The 15,732-nt window shown below is 43.2% G+C and overlaps 2 protein-coding genes across 4 annotated transcripts; one reads left to right on the forward strand and one right to left on the reverse strand.

Moving 5' to 3' along the window:
* Positions 1-514: 514 nt before the first annotated feature.
* LOC136350460 (epidermal growth factor receptor kinase substrate 8-like) lies at positions 515-9,496 on the forward strand. 2 transcript variants are annotated; one of them, XM_066302177.1, is made up of 8 exons: positions 515-707; positions 4,426-4,704; positions 5,163-5,312; positions 5,427-6,458; positions 6,513-6,647; positions 6,832-6,928; positions 8,595-9,058; positions 9,124-9,496. In XM_066302177.1, exons 2-8 carry the CDS (start codon positions 4,450-4,452, stop codon positions 9,223-9,225), a joined length of 2,235 nt encoding a protein of 744 aa, XP_066158274.1. In that variant the 5' UTR covers positions 515-707; positions 4,426-4,449; the 3' UTR covers positions 9,226-9,496. The 2 variants fall into 2 exon arrangements, with proteins under 2 accessions (XP_066158274.1, XP_066158275.1); XM_066302178.1 differs by lacking the exon at positions 515-707 and adding an exon at positions 4,065-4,306.
* A 253-nt stretch (positions 9,497-9,749) lies between these two features.
* LOC136350691 (adenosylhomocysteinase-like 1) lies at positions 9,750-15,434 on the reverse strand. Of its 2 annotated transcripts, none has more exons than XM_066302671.1 (11): positions 14,848-15,434; positions 14,148-14,192; positions 13,567-13,651; positions 12,675-12,821; positions 12,368-12,540; positions 12,062-12,260; positions 11,660-11,963; positions 11,301-11,466; positions 10,951-11,197; positions 10,729-10,849; positions 9,750-10,532 (listed from the first exon to the last, which is right to left on the reverse strand). In XM_066302671.1, the coding sequence occupies exons 1-11, from the start codon at positions 14,938-14,940 to the stop codon at positions 10,526-10,528; spliced, it is 1,587 nt and encodes a 528-aa protein (XP_066158768.1). In that variant the 5' UTR covers positions 14,941-15,434; the 3' UTR covers positions 9,750-10,525. The 2 variants fall into 2 exon arrangements, with proteins under 2 accessions (XP_066158768.1, XP_066158769.1); XM_066302672.1 differs by having other exon boundaries at positions 12,675-12,809; positions 14,848-15,433.
* Between the last annotated feature and the right edge of the window lie 298 nt (positions 15,435-15,732).

Here is a 15,732-nt window from a genome sequence, read left to right on the forward strand (position 1 = left end):
ACTAATGCTTGAAGCAATGACTGCGCATGTACGCATTGAAGCATTCGCACATGCGCAACAGGTGCCCGGTTCGCTTGCACATGCTAATGCTTCAAGTGTCTACTTCGCAAGTAGGGTACCTAATGCCTGCGCGGAGCATGAACGAACGTCACCCCGCTGGCACGCCACCCTCGTCGTCCAAATAGTAACTTGCGATATCGCGGACTCCAGAGGGTGGACCTTAACGACCGTTCGTTAACCCAGCCTTAAGGATGGCTCGTGGGGCCACCGAAAGCTGAGAAACGATCGAACTTTTCGATGATCGAAGATCTTCCCCGGGCGCATCCATCACGCTCGAGAAGCAACAATTCGAATAAATCTTTTTAGATAGGAATAATGTTGTGACCCGCAGTACTTCTCAGGTAATTAATTCACATCGTTAATATTTGAACGGAACTCGTATAGCAGTACGAACAGTACAAACAACAGGTAAACGTTCTCATTTTTCTACGCATGTGCGAAGCCATACAGAATAATCAGTTACTTGTACCTGCCAGGTAAAATATTAAGCAGCGAAGCTTTTCTGTAGGTACTGCCCATAGTACCGTTCGGTATTTCGTCTATTGTGCATTTCGAAAAGGACGTCGGTTTGTGTTCCGGGACGACTAAATGGTTCATATGGAGTAGATTACGGAGTATCATACGGAGTGGAAAACGATACTGGACACGTAAGTTTACACGAGAGAAATCTCTTGATCGGCCGCCACTTCTAATAGCTCGTTTGTCCTCCTCGCCATAGTGGTTTCGGTATAAATGATTCGGGACTCAATTTCCATCAAATGTGGACCGTTTCCGAGGTGTTTCTTCTTTCCTGGTGGTTTGGGTTGCCAGTAAATTCGACGGATTCTTCGATTGGAGGCTGCGCGGCGCAATTCACTGGAAAAATCTGATTTACGACCGAAAAACTCGTTCGCAGCTATGAGAGGCGCTCACTCGGCCCCCCTTGGATTTCTCAATTAATTTCATACCCATTTAAACCATCAGCAAACATGCAAAAATGTCGCTTCCGACCAACATTTCTCAACTCATTCCTCGCATTCCGATCTTATGTGGTTTTAGGTGTGGCGCACCAGTGCTCAGGGAGTACCATCGGATTTAAAAAGGTACCTTTTCGTGGGTCTCCCGTATGTCCATTTGGACGTTTCGCGTTTTCGTATAGAGGTTCGCACCTCGATTTTGGCGATTGTCGTCCAATTTCCAACGGCACGCTCCTTTACGAGATCAGACACGTGAAAAATCTTGTCATTACGATCCGCAGATCTATCGATTATCTCCCACTAAAGCCATTGTCGTATCAAGGCGATTCACTTGAATTATCGGCCTTAGTTACGATGCAATTTTTAAATACGAAATTGAATTGAGCTAAGTAGGACACAGCATCTACCGAGTTAATCTAATCGTTAAGTGTGTGATGTAGGTACGTTCAATTGTCCCTTGTAGGTATACTATTGGAATAATCGTCGCTGATATATCGCCATTATCTTTGCCCCTCCATCTTAAATACCTTAGCAATTACCGGGACTAACGAAAAGTATTAGAATCCGACCCAAAAACCCTCGATAGGGAGCGGGCAACGAGACCGAGGTCCCTCTCCTCCCCCCTTTCCTCCTCGCCTTTGCCCGGACGGTAAAACTGTCTTTTTTCCATCATCTCTTTTACAGCTCCGATTCCCCAAATCTCACGAGGAGCCTTCACGGCCTGCGAGCCGGCGGCTCGGAACTCCCCACGCTCAAATGCGTTTCACTATTGAAACTGTCCAACGTCCCGACGTGCGCGCACGGGACTGGGACGCGGAATCCCACGTTGGGTCGTTACGGGTTTCGCGCCCTTCGGCGCTCATCAGACGGGGGCCGCAGGCCACAGTATTGGGAAAAAGGTGGAGTCAGGAGGCAACTGCTCCGAGGAGTAGCGGTGCGGCCCGCGCCCTCACCCGCGTCACAGTCGACTGACGTCCTTACACGCGCAATTGCGGTCGAATTCAGAGCCTCAATCTGAGGCCGCTCACACCAGCCCTCACCGTCGCATCGAAACCCCGATGGCGACACCCTCGCCCCAGCCCTCCCTGGCACCGTCACAATCGAACCCTCAATGACGGCACCCTCGCAGTCGTGACGCGCATTTCTCGTCACTTATTCGTGACGATAAAGCGATGCGGCCTTGGATGACCGTTATTTTTTCGTTTGCGAAGCGGCCGTGGTGTAATGGCAGATTTCCCAACAGACACGAAATAGACAACACCGGACAGGGGAGACAAGCTCGGTTTCCGAGACGAGCGAGAAGTCCACGGGTTTGCAGGACGTACGAAATGTCCCGTGCGAGTTCCAGGCTTCGCCTTCTCTGAAGTTGCAGGAGGAGGTACTGCGCACGTTCGTCGCGGGAAATATACACAGGGCGTCTCGCTGAAGTGCGGCACTCCCCGGTGGTGTCCATTTTCTACGGGTCGGCGCACGCCAGTGCCGCCCGTCTTTAGGACCCTAGCCCGTCCTAAACCGTGCAATTATCCACTTCTTAAATTCACGTTTCATTATCGTTTCCCTTGTTATCGCTGTCTGTCACATCATTTTCGTCTCCGCGGGCAGCTGCATCGCCATAAGTGAGCTGCCTAGCTGAATAACTGATAAAAAAAACAGGGAAATCATTACAGGCGCAAACAAGCATTACATGCCTCTCTGCTCATCAATACACAACAGCTTACGCACAATGATTATAGGTATTGATTAGGCATCGTAATAAGTAGGTGCTGATTATCTTCGTATAGGTGAATAGTGTTTGTTATGAGCCGCGTTAGTGTCAATTAGTGTTTTTCAGGCTATAATTTGACTTGAAATGCCACGAGAAACGGTTTATGAAAGAGTTTTGTTGGATCCGACACGAATGTACTGTGTAAGCATACGCTCGCTTAATTTCAAAATAATGGGGTAAGGTAATTACTCAACTGGTAAAATTCACGTATCTCTCGGCTATTTAGTGGATTTAAATGTTTCTTGTGTTTCATGTATAATTGATCTACTTCCTACAAGGCGAGCCATTAGAGAGCATTTTTCGGTTCTTAATGATATTTTTATGAGGCTTTCAACCGCTGTAACGCACGGCGTTCAAGGCCGCATATCTGCGCCGTGTGCAAGGCGGGCGTTTTTCTTGGCGAGCGAAGGAATCTCGGAAACTGTTAGAGTGACAAAATCATTTCGACGCGACAGCGAATCACGTCTAGCGGGGGACCTCTTCCCGCGCCCTAAAGCGGCGCGCGCAACCTCGTAACAACATTTCAAGATGGCGGCCCGTTTTTTGACATCGATTGTCGAAATCAAATATGGCGGCCCGTTTTTTGACATCGATTGTCGAAATCAAATATGGCGGCCCGTTTTTTGACATCGATTGTCGAAATCAAATATGGCGTCCGGCGGAGCCGTCGTTCGGCTTTGTTTTCTCGCGGCGTCGGGTCGGCCGTGAATTTTCCAAAAACCCCACGACATGTCGTGGCTCGATCGGGGTTCATCAACCAGTGCCGGAACCCAATTGCTTGGTACTTGAGAGTGTTTATTTGTGTAATTCGTTGTTTTCCGTGGGTTACAACGCGGTACGAACTAGACGCATTTGAACGATGATGCGGCCCAGAAAGCGATACGCAATTCAGATTACCGCCACGTAACGAAACGTTATTAATAATAGTGCAATCTAATCTGGAAGAAGAGCGACTCTGTTTGACGTGAGTCACGATCCTCGAACGGTAAGGGCGTCCGAAGCGTGAGGGTCCTCGTGGACGCCGGGCGCCGTCCTTGAGTCAGTTCGGCGTTTTTTGGGACAAACATTCGGCCGCGCTCGGACCGGGGCGGGCCTCATCAGGTTCGGCGCTCTGAACGGCATTTCTCGCCGCCGCCCCCGCACCCCCGAGAGAGACCGACGCCCGGCGTCGGCGTTTGCCGTCGGAATTCGTCGCAGGCGGAGGCTCCGCGTTATCCTCGGCGCTTGCCAGAGGAAAATTTATTCAAGATTATTAAGCGAAAAGATAAAATATTTCACTTTAGGTGTCTAATAACGTCGCTAATTGAAGTAATATTTATTAATACGTTGATGATACGATGATATCAGAACAATACCATATCTAGTTTCGTTTTAACTGATTTGTTATCCGCAGCATTCACGGCGATAAATCACATTAAAGATAATACGATATCACAATAGAAACGACTTAAAATCGTTTTGTTAACGCAAAGCAGCCTTAAAGGTCGCTCCGGCGTACGTACATGTGCATCCGCGACGTCTTCACGTAAGTTTCTCCTCCCCTTTTACTTAAGCCTCTCCACTTAAGCAATCAAAACCTTTTACCTGCTTGCACGCGTTCGTCCGAGTCTCACTCCTGCTTACTCTCACTTTCTACTTTTAAAGATGAACTAGGCAGACGCCAGCAGCATGGCCTACAGAAACGGTTACTCCCGGGACAGCAGAGACCTGGACAGGGACAGAGACATGAGAGGAGACGGCAAACCCCCGGTGCACATCATCGAACATCTCGCGACCTTCAGCATCTCCCAGGAAATGGGGATTCTCTATCCCATAGACGGCATGAGGAAGCTGCGGCAGATGGAACAGACGAACGGTATCTGGTCGCAAAAGATGCAGCTCTGCTTGGACCAGTCGTGGGTCTTGATCTTGGATGAATCAGGCGTAAATATCGTTCATTGGGTTTTTTCGGGTCACCTCGAAAGTAGAGTGGGTGGTGTGGGCAATCGAGGGATACCTCAGAAAACCGCATTTACTCGTCGCGTGACGTACCGTCATGGAGATGTTTCGGGGGGCGACGGTGGTCCGCGCAACGATGGAAAAGGGCCGCGATCAAAAACGCGCCAAAGGCACACGGGACGCGACCCAGAACAGCGTAACGTCCCGTCCGCGGACGGCGACGCCTTTAACGTTCTGCCGTCCGAAAAATTTCCAAACGTCCAACACACGCCGTGTGTGAGACAAAATGCGAAACTTTGCCCCCCCCCCGTGTATGTCAAAAATGGTGCGTTTCTGACCGCAGATCTCTTAACGTTCTTTTGCTGCTTCGAAGAACGGTACCGTCCCCTGAAACATCTCCGCGGCGGTACGTTACACCCTGTACAGCGTCCCTTTCGCTTTAGACCATAGTAGAGAAATTTCCGGCCACTGCAATCCAAGATCCCACAGCGTTCATGAGTACCGAACCGATGGACATGTATAACAACATTCTGGTGTTCATAATAACGGATCAGTCCTCGCATCCACCAGAAATGCAGATGCACATATTTCAGGTAGGTACCACCTACAACGTTACTCATTACCCGCGTGCAATTACTCCTTTTCGATTGCGATAGCGTGAATCACGCTGTTTCGTATTCCTTACAAGTACCTGGTTATTGTCGTAGTGCCAAAGCATATCCGCCCAGGACTTGGTCGAAGATTTGAAAATGCTCAGGCTGGGGAAAACCCCTAACAGAAGCCGTCCGAGTAGCATCCCACCCCCGACGCACAAATCCCCGCAACCCATAGTAAACCCGTCCCGGGATCACAACAGGGACTACTTCAATCAAAGGTCCGACTCGGAATTAACCGAGATCAATGATGACGCTAGTTCCACTACTAGTGAAAAGTACGAAAGAGACGTGACGATCCTCAATCACTGCTTTGACGACATTGAGAAGTTCATCGCGAGACTGCAACACTCGGCTGCCGCTCATAAGGAGTTGGAGAGCAAGAGGAGGAATCGCAGGAACAGGAGGCGCGATATGGGCGACGGGATGTTGACCATGAGGGCCAAGCCGCCTCCGGAGAAGGAGTTCATAGATATTTTCCAAAAGTTCAAGTTGTCCTTCAACCTATTGGCAAAGTTGAAGGCTCATATACATGACCCCAACGCCCCCGAATTAGTCCACTTTCTCTTCACTCCCCTGGCATTGATCGTGGAATCAGCCCACGACTACTACTTCGACCAACACATTCCGCAGAACGTTGTGGCTCCACTGTTGACACGTGACGCCATAACTTTACTGATGAATTGCGTCACGAGCAAGGAGACCGAGCTGTGGCACTCGTTGGGCAATGAGTGGCAGGTACCAAAGGAACAGTATCGAGGTCACGTGCCATCTTATCATCCAGTGTTCATGGACGGCTGGTCCCCGGAGTATCCAGTCGACGAGCCGGACATTGGGGACAAGAGCTACGTTCCGGAAGATGACGACTCCGATAGCAATTTCATACCTCCCATCGGAGAGAGCACGGCCAAGAGTGATATTTCCTTGGACTCGATAGAGATCAAGGAGGACAAAGGGTTCGGAATCGGACAAGAGAGGTTTTTGGAGGACCTTCAAAACAAGAATGCTAATATTGTCCAAGTCACGTATCCGAGGACTGCCAACAACGACAAAGAGTTGACCGTGGTGAGGGGAGAATTCTTGGAGGTGAGCCCTTTACGAGCTGGCTCGTTAACCAGCACGGCAATAACGCTGGTTTAGATTTTAGATAGCAGTAGGAAATGGTGGAAGGCCAGAAACAGCAAAGGACAAGTGGCCCACGTACCGAACACCATAGTAACACAGTACCACTCGAGCAAGTTCAGCCCTCAGCTGCGGGCACCAATTCACAGAGAAGTAAACGAACCGCACAAGCGTGCGGGGTGTCAGTTGGTGGCGCTCCCCGCGACCATCTAGGTTGCCACCAGAGATACGGGGTGGCCGAAATTTCGCATCCTGGAGGGCACCGAGATCTCCGCGGTGGGGCCGCGGAAACGGACACCCTGCACGCTGTGCGTCATATTTATGCGAGAAATTTCAGGAGTCTCCCCCGAATTCGCGATATCCAGGCCAAAGCTCCAACGATGATTACAGGATTCAGACCAAGCCGGCGGAGTCCATAAGAAACGAGAGGACCGGTAAGAAAGGGGAATTCCGATATTTTTGAATTCGAGACTTGCTGTGTTGTGTCGATGTCCTCAACAATCTTATGTCCGTCTGCGTTTACGTTTTTAGTTATCTAGGATTAGGGGAGACTTAACCAAATATGTTTTTAACCACAGGTAATCTTTGTTTGATGTATTTTGTATTCTTGTCAGCTGTGTCTGCCGTCGTCGATGTGTATTTGTGCCTTCTTGCATATAGAGCTCACACACAGGGAGTACAAAAAGCATTCGTACACCGTCAATACACGAAAACAACCAAAAAAAAAAAATCTAATTTTCACTCACTTGAAGGTTTTGATCTCCGGATTAACGGTCCATTTCTAGCGAGCTCTGCGTGATAAACAATTTAACTGCAGTACGCACCACGTCAACGTACCTGGAAAAGTGTCCGGACTTGGCCTTGATGAGCGCGCTCCGCGGCAAAGTAACTATAAAACAACTCGTGCGTTAATCGCGCGTGGAGAAAACCGGGAGAGACCCCCCGGCAATTCGTACGGTTTGGGGTTTCTGGGAGATGTTATGAAACTTCGTTTTATTCACGAATTTATGGGCAGATTTGTGTGCCGAGTTATTTTAAGTGAAAATGTAGAGCGGAGGGCCTTTAACTTAAAAATTCACGACGCTTAGCGGTTCCAACGAGACAACGAACGGCTATCACATCTCCACTTATCAAAGTGGCCTCCACACCTCCCGGACCTCGGTCGTATTGACCGCTCGAGGTCGCGCTTTAGAAACAAATTAGAAACCGCGATGTAACGAGCAAATATGCTTTGAGAAGAGTTCTTCCAGGAATGGTCCTTAATTTCTCAAGAGGTCATTGAAAATTTGTGCTCTTCAATGCCGCGCCGGTTGCAGAGCGTTTACGGGTTCCAATGCGAACCCAACAAACTCTCGATTGATGCATTCTTGTTTGTTTTTCGATTGCGCCTCTCCTATGGCACTAGGTGTACGAATACCTTTTGCACCTACCTGTATAAATAACAGTCCGAACAAATTTTATTCTTGTTAAAAATCGATTTTTTTTCTGTGTTTACATTTATTCGTATTAGGGGAATATAGTTAGGAATATTGATGTTTGATGCAGGTCTGGCGAAGACTCGGTACCACCCTACATATAATAATCTAATAATTTCTTAAGGTCGTATTGTATATAAAGCACATGCAATATGATGTGGATATAATTTTAGTGTTCAACGAGCATTCCACGTAGATTTATAATTTGGACCACCAGTAAGTTGTATACAAAACAATAAAGTACATTTTTAATTTAAAACGTTCCCGTCTGTGAGTTTTAATGATCATAAGTAGCTATTTCAGGTCTAAATGTGCATGGGAGGATCGCTTTATTGTTGTGGTGCTAGTAGACATTAAAAAAAAAACAGTTGTGCGTTAAAGTGATTCTAATGCGTTTTACATTCGTACGTAATTCTTCGCGAAAAAAATGGCATCTCCCAAACCGTAAGAGGTACGGGGTCAGTGTGCTCAATCGAGTCAGGTGCAAAATTCGCAGCTTGAAGCCATCCTTATCATCAAGCGATCGTGTCTGTTGTTTGTCCACGTTCCCGTCCAACTGTTGCAGCAGTACTTGCACAACTGAGCCCTCCTTAAGTTAAATAATACAGCGACGATCACGTTTTAGAAACGCCGCCACCGCCGCCACCTGACGAACCTCCAGTCCCCATTCCTCCCCCTCCCCCTCCAGCTGGATCATTACCTCCTCCTCCGCCCCCACCAGCAGCAGATCCTCCAAAGTCTGAATTAAAGAGGACCATCTCTCGGCAGTCCATGGCTTCAGACATCACTGATGCCATGCACGTGGAACTGCACAGCGTCCTAACGTTAATGAGGCTGAAAGAAAAACAAAGACCACCCCTCGACATCAAATCTACCCCGGAGACTTACATAAACCAGAAGAGTAACCCGAAAGAAGTACAGGACTGGTTGAAAGCTAAAGATTTCGATGAGGCGACGTGCAGTAAGTTCAAGGGGGTGTCGGGTTACCAACTTCTGGGCATGGAAAAGCCGGAATTGGAGAAGGCTTGTGGAGACAAAATCGGCAGTCGACTTTATTCATTTTTACTTGTACAGAAGTCTGTTAGCGGGGTAATAATTTACGAAATTGACATTTTCCGTGGGGTCGTTATTTCACGAATTATTTGTGGTTTTAGTTCAAAACGTACCGAAGCTCGGAGTTGCAGAAACTATTAGCAAAGCAGAGGCAGAAGATAGAAAATAAACCAGAGATTGAGAAATTGGATGACCCCAATTGACGTGCTAAAATATCGTATTATAATATCAACTTTAAATACATGTCAGTATGTGTAATATCTTCTTGAACTTAATTTTATTTATGCAAAATGATAATTATAATTGTGATTATTACTTAAGGTTACGAAATAGGATTGTTAACTTTCTAGGTACCCACTGAGATATTTGAAGCATCCCTTGTATTTTATCGGAATGATTTATATTCGTATGTAAATTGTAAGTGCTATTTATATGTATTTTATGGATAAATCAGCATTTAATTCTCAAGACACAGATATGAATTTCATTTAAATTCCTGCCTCCCAAGCGACATACCCCGTAAATATCGAAATAAGTATCGGTGCAGATATTCCAACGTAGTGAGATCGTGAATTACACACGATTTTTTAATTCTGACCTTGCCAATTTGGCGAATTTGCAATCAGTTTTTTTTTTTTGACAATTCGATAACCGACGAACCGTACCGGGACGGTACGATCCCATCGTTTTTTTCCCTTCATAGTTGGAAACGAAAATAAAACACCGATTTCATTAACTATTTTATTACAATATATTTGATTTTTCCAATAATATCTTAATCCACATAATAATGAGGCCGGTGACAAATTTATATGCAGTTATCCGTAAATCTTCAACGTACGCAATTACACACATTCAAAAAATAAAATCATAAAAAATGATAATTTGCTCTACAATTGACCTCGTTTTTACTTATTTCCTCTTTAAAACTACGATAATTTTAGAATGTCATTCATTAAGGCGGTAGCCATTGAAACACATCAAATGCATAAATCTCTTGAACGCTAGACGACACATTTAATTTTTAAGTGTCAATGGTTGCCTCCGTCAACAGAATCACGCATTCAACGAAAACATTACGAACACTAAAAACATCTACATTTATCAATAGATGTGTTACATTTTGAAAAAATGGCCGAATCACTTCTCTTGCATTCTTGCTAAGAAATAGTGACGGAAACATCGATATAAATCGCTTTGTTGAAAAAGCTTACATGTTTCGGTAGTAATAGCTCTATGCATCTAAATCAGTGGCCGTTTAATAATTATCTCACCTGATAAGTATATGTGAAACGCACAAAACTATAGCTAAACTGTTGGACGTATTTGGCATTGAACCAAATGGATTTCTCGTCGAGTTAAACGTGTGGAAATAAAACCAAAACCTGCATCGAGACGTACGTCACAGCAAATCAACAACCCACGGAAACAATTAACTAAATCGTTTGACGAAGGGGGCTAAATAAAATGCAGCTGACTATGATATATGCTCCGCTGGACTTTTTAATACCTGAAAATACAAAATAATATTATTCGGTGCTTAATGCGTCAAGATCATTCTTAAACACGTTAAGTCCTACTAATATGGTATGCACAATAACAAAACCAAAATTAAGTAACAATTAGGTACAGCGTTTAAGTCCTGGACTCTAATGAGCCGCATTAACCGAACCGCTGTCAAATCGTGATCAACACACGAAATTTACCTATAATAATTGGGTTTAAATGGGCCAGCCTTGTTCAATCCCATATATTTTGCCTGTTCATCAGTTAATTCCGTTAAATGGGCATCAAACGTAGGAAGATGTAAACTAGCCACGTATTCATCTACAAAATAAAAAAGACCATAAACGTAGTACTACATCTGGTTGTGATGAGTTTTCAGGCTATACATATAAGTAATGTAATTGCATGTGTTTACGACATACCCATTTTCTTAGGTAGTAAATAAACATCAGATTTATACCGTCCCGGAGGGGCATTAAAAAGTTCTATTAAGGCTAAGGCTTGCGTAGCGGAGGTAATTGAAACCACGAATGACGGTAAACTAGAGCAGCTCAAATTCACTAATCTGCCTTCTGCTAATAAGATGATCCGTTTACCGTCTGGCCATATTACGTGGTCAACTTGAGATCTCACTTTTTCCCACGTCAAATCGGGGGTTCTAAGGCTGTTCTACAAAACGTTATTTGTTTAAAATTACTTTTCCCTTTAAGGAACGGACGACGGATGGAAACGAAATATGTACTGAAGACCGAAAAGGTTTTGATGCACTTACAATATCGATTTCGGTATTTGAATGGCCCATGTTACAAACAATGCAACCGTTTTTCATTTTGTCCATGTGTTCTCTGGTCACCACATTTTTATTGCCGGTCGCGGATATGACAATATCCACGTTACGAATTACTTCATTTATCTTGATAACTCGGAATCCATCCATGCTATAAAAGTCACAATGTTAATAGGTATTTTACATTAACTATGCAAAACGGAAACTGACTTAATTTACATGCTTGAAAATCCAATTTTAGATATCACTAGCGATTTCTTATCTCCCGCGAGTTTTATATGAACTCATACATACAAATTAAGGAGCTCCACAGGTCATCACTCACAGCCAATTAACTAACTTACCAAGCTTGCAAAGCGCAGATAGGGTCAATTTCTGTAACGTAAACAACACAACCGAACCCCTTCAGCGCCTGACTGCACCCCTTTCCAACCTCTCCATATCCACAAATAATAACCTGCTTTCCACCAAACATTACATCAGTCGATCGCTTTAAGCTATCAATTATAGATTCTCGACAACTGTACAAATTGTCATATTTTGTTTTAGTTACAGAGTCGTTAACGTTCATGGCAGGCACAGTCAATTTGCCGCCTTTCGAAAGTTGGTAAAGGCGGTGAACGCCTGTCACACTTTCTTCTACTATACCTAGGAAATATAACACATGATTATTTAAAATATGATTATAGAACCTGTGACGTGATGCCATTCTATGTGGATATTGCGCTTGCAGGGATGATAATTACCTTTAATCATCTTAAACATAACAGGGTACTTTTTCAACATGAGGTGGGTAGCATCTCCACCATCGTCTAGTATCATGTTGGGTTGCCAATTTTCCGCATTAACGCATTTATCGATACACCACCAGAAATCTTCCTCTGTCTCGCCGCGCCAGGCGAACATAGAAAAACCTGCTTCAGCTAGAGCAGCAGCCACTTCATTCTTTAAATGTAAAATTCGTAATAGTAGATACAAGGTGGCCATTAACTATCTCGTTGTATCCGTAGCTATTTTGTTAAAAAACGGTTAGAGTAAGGTTTAGGGCTTACCTGAGTAGAATATATATTGCAAGCGGCCCAACGCAAATTTGCACCCAAAGCTGCTAAGGTTTCTATTAGAACCGCTGTTTGCGCGTTGATGTGGGTACAACCAACGATTTTAGCATTCTTTAAGGGTTTATCATCAGCTGCTCTTTTTCTTAGTGCCATAATACCGGGCATTTCTGAATGTAGGACACGTTTAAATTACTCATGGGAAGTTGATAAGAACGTGCAAGAGGGAAAATGTGAGAGAAAGGTTCATACATTAAAGGAACATTTTATTTATCTTTCATAAAGGAGTTATTTTGATAAATACCTTGCTCTGCGATTTCTATTTCACGCCGTCCAAAGGCATGTTGTGTGATATTCCGGACGCAAAAATCCGAATTTCCCGACGAGTTAGTTTGAACCTTTTCCCTGGGAGAAACATTGTCATCATCGCTGGAACTACCTGTGTAAGAGGCTAAGAAAATTATTTTTTAAAACGAAATATTTAACGAGTGTGAGTTGGATTTATATACATATATAAATTGTCCCATGCTAATGCAATAAATTACAGACATTGAAGTACATAATATTGACTGAAGAATGATTAGGAAAGGAGCATCAGAAGCTTTACCTTCGGGTCAAAGAGAACATTGAAAGCACAAGCTCTCTGTGGTGAACATGTGCTGAAACTTAAGTTTTTTCGTGGCGTCATCCCTAATATAGGTAGTCAACATTACGTTTCCTCCTGATAATTACATAAGCGGCTATCGTCGGATATTTCACACTATCGATAAACTCGGAACGTTCAGATAGCTACGTTTACTAATTATTTATGAGGATTTTTAGTGATATTTAGATAATCGAAAATTCTACGCAAACTTCACAATAAAGATCTATTCACCCACATTCAATAATCTAAAAGATTAGTTCGGTTTATATTCAGCGTATATAGTCTACCCAATTAGTCCCTCTCACAAGAAAAAGGAACTAAATAATTGTCAGAAAACAACACTTTACTGCTACTCTATGACTTACATGAAAATACGGGGTGTTCCATAAAAAAATTGTTTACTTTGAAGGCCACCCTGTATATTCAACATTATTAGTATGTACTTATTCAAGGAACACTTGCTGATGACTTTACAAAGCCTTAGCTAGGTTCTCATTGGAATATAAGTACAGAGTATCCATGCATTGACAATACAACTCATTTTAATTACCCGAGCTATATGAATCTGTTGAACTGGCGGATAGGGATCGGCTTCGGTACCTGCTAGATTTTTTCAAGGCGCTTGTTTTAGTTTCCTGAAAATTTAGATTTTAAAGGGGTTAGTAGTTGTTCAGGGTTAACAATCAACTATATTTAAGATGCCGTTAGAGAATACTAAAAGATACATGTCAAGCCAACTACTACAAAAGCAAAACAAAGCGCAAGTTATACAGGGTGGCCAAATAAGATATTACTTGTTTAGTTTTATTTTAATCTTTCCTATGAGCTTATAACCAGCCAGATCACAAAGCTCTTTGTTAAAAGAAAATTACTGGTCTTAAGGGTCAGTTTTAAGAGTCTCGTGGGTTTCCTTACAAGCTGTTGCCAGTGTTATGTGGTCTACTTGAAGCCTAAATATTCATAAGCCTCGCGCGTGTCCGCCGTATAATAAAACACTGCATTTTACCTTAGGTACAGCCGCTCTATGGTAAAACATATCATAGTACTAAACTGGGAGGTAAATTAAGCATAGGACTTGCAAACAGAATTTAAATAAGGTGCAGTATTTATAAATTCATGTTTATCTCTTACCAACTTAGACCTTTGGCAGACAAAAGCGTTGCTTCCTTCCAAACCCTAGAAATGAACAATATTGGTTATTTCATTCTAAAGTATCCATAGATGTCTTTGATATAGAGATGAGGATGCTTGAGGCCAGATGGTGAATCCTACATCAATCAAAAGATTTTGATGATTTATGGTTTAGTACAAAGTTCGAGTTGTCATAACTGTTATTGTCTCTGGTTGTTGTTTAAAGGAATAATTCATGTTTCATTTTATTTTTTGCTATTAGGTACTTATTTTATTGTCTGTATGGACCCACCGTTAATATAAAGTCAAATTAACGTTTTGGAATTAAAGCAAATGTAACATGCAGGGTAAAATACGTTTGATAAGACTGAAGCCAGATAATTACTTAAACTGCTCACTGCAGCATCTGCAGTGGAATAAAGCCAAAAGTCTATATATAATTTGTCACAAGATGCAAGTAATTTATGTTTAAATAATAGAGGTAATATATAAATTAGTTATGTGCTACATATGCGCGTTCTTCTTTACTGTTTCATTTACTTAAGACATGATAACATTGGGAAAGGCTCTTGATAACAAAAACAAGAGGGATCGTGATAGGTAGACACTTGCTCACCTGACAAGCCTTACCTAATGGCTTATCTAAATCTGATAACAGACCTATTAGGGTTTTATAGATCCTAGGAACCAAGACACTTACCTTTGACCCAGCTGCAGGGTCGGTTACGGGGCTGTCAGACACTTGACTATTTCTGTTGCTGATAATTGTTCTTATTTCAATACTCTCGGACATGGTATCATAAATTTATGTATGGAGTTGTCTTAATTCCGAAAGTCAAGGTTAACTGAGGTATTTAAACCACTAATCACCGAAATAGAAAGGCAAAATATTTTAAGGACAATCCGGGAAAGGCATAAGCAGATGTCTATCCCACAGATTGTCTAATCACTTTCGAAAAAGCCGATATCAATCTTTTTTTCCTGGATTGCGGTGGCAACTCGTCACTGCAGTAACGTTCAGCCAGAATCAATCCTGTGTTCCTGTCCCTGATCCTGTTGCAAGTTGCAGCTAGATCGTTAAACAGGGATTTTCAGTTTAGAGAACATTCATATTAAGAGTGACACTAGAATGCGTTATTGATTGGCTGGTGTAGAACTGTACTAGAGATGTGTCGATCTCGTATCTCTTATGGTTTCGAGTTCGTCGTAGTTGAGCTCTAGGTACATAAAACTGGGAATTGTTCATAGTGGGGTTTTCCCATAATCAAACGGTAAATGATCCAAAATAACTGTTTCCGTGTGTGTGTGTTTTTTTTTAAATTTGCTCACCCGCGCTTTATGTAGTACGTGACTTATAGCACGAGGATGGGATAAGTCATAATCCTACAGTATTGTCGCCTTGGGCAAAAAATACCATTTCTCATAGAAAAGCGAAATTTGAAATAATTAATTTCACCCTAAACTCAAGTAAGAAAACATAATTATTTGGTCACACGACATTATAGTGGTTTTTGTAGTTTACGTGTAGGATGCATTAGCACGTTATAACATAATTTAACTGGTAATTCAACCTTTGTAGGAAATT

This window comes from Euwallacea fornicatus, chromosome 3 (genome assembly GCF_040115645.1).
Source record: "Euwallacea fornicatus isolate EFF26 chromosome 3, ASM4011564v1, whole genome shotgun sequence".
NCBI lineage: Eukaryota > Metazoa > Arthropoda > Insecta > Coleoptera > Curculionidae > Euwallacea > Euwallacea fornicatus.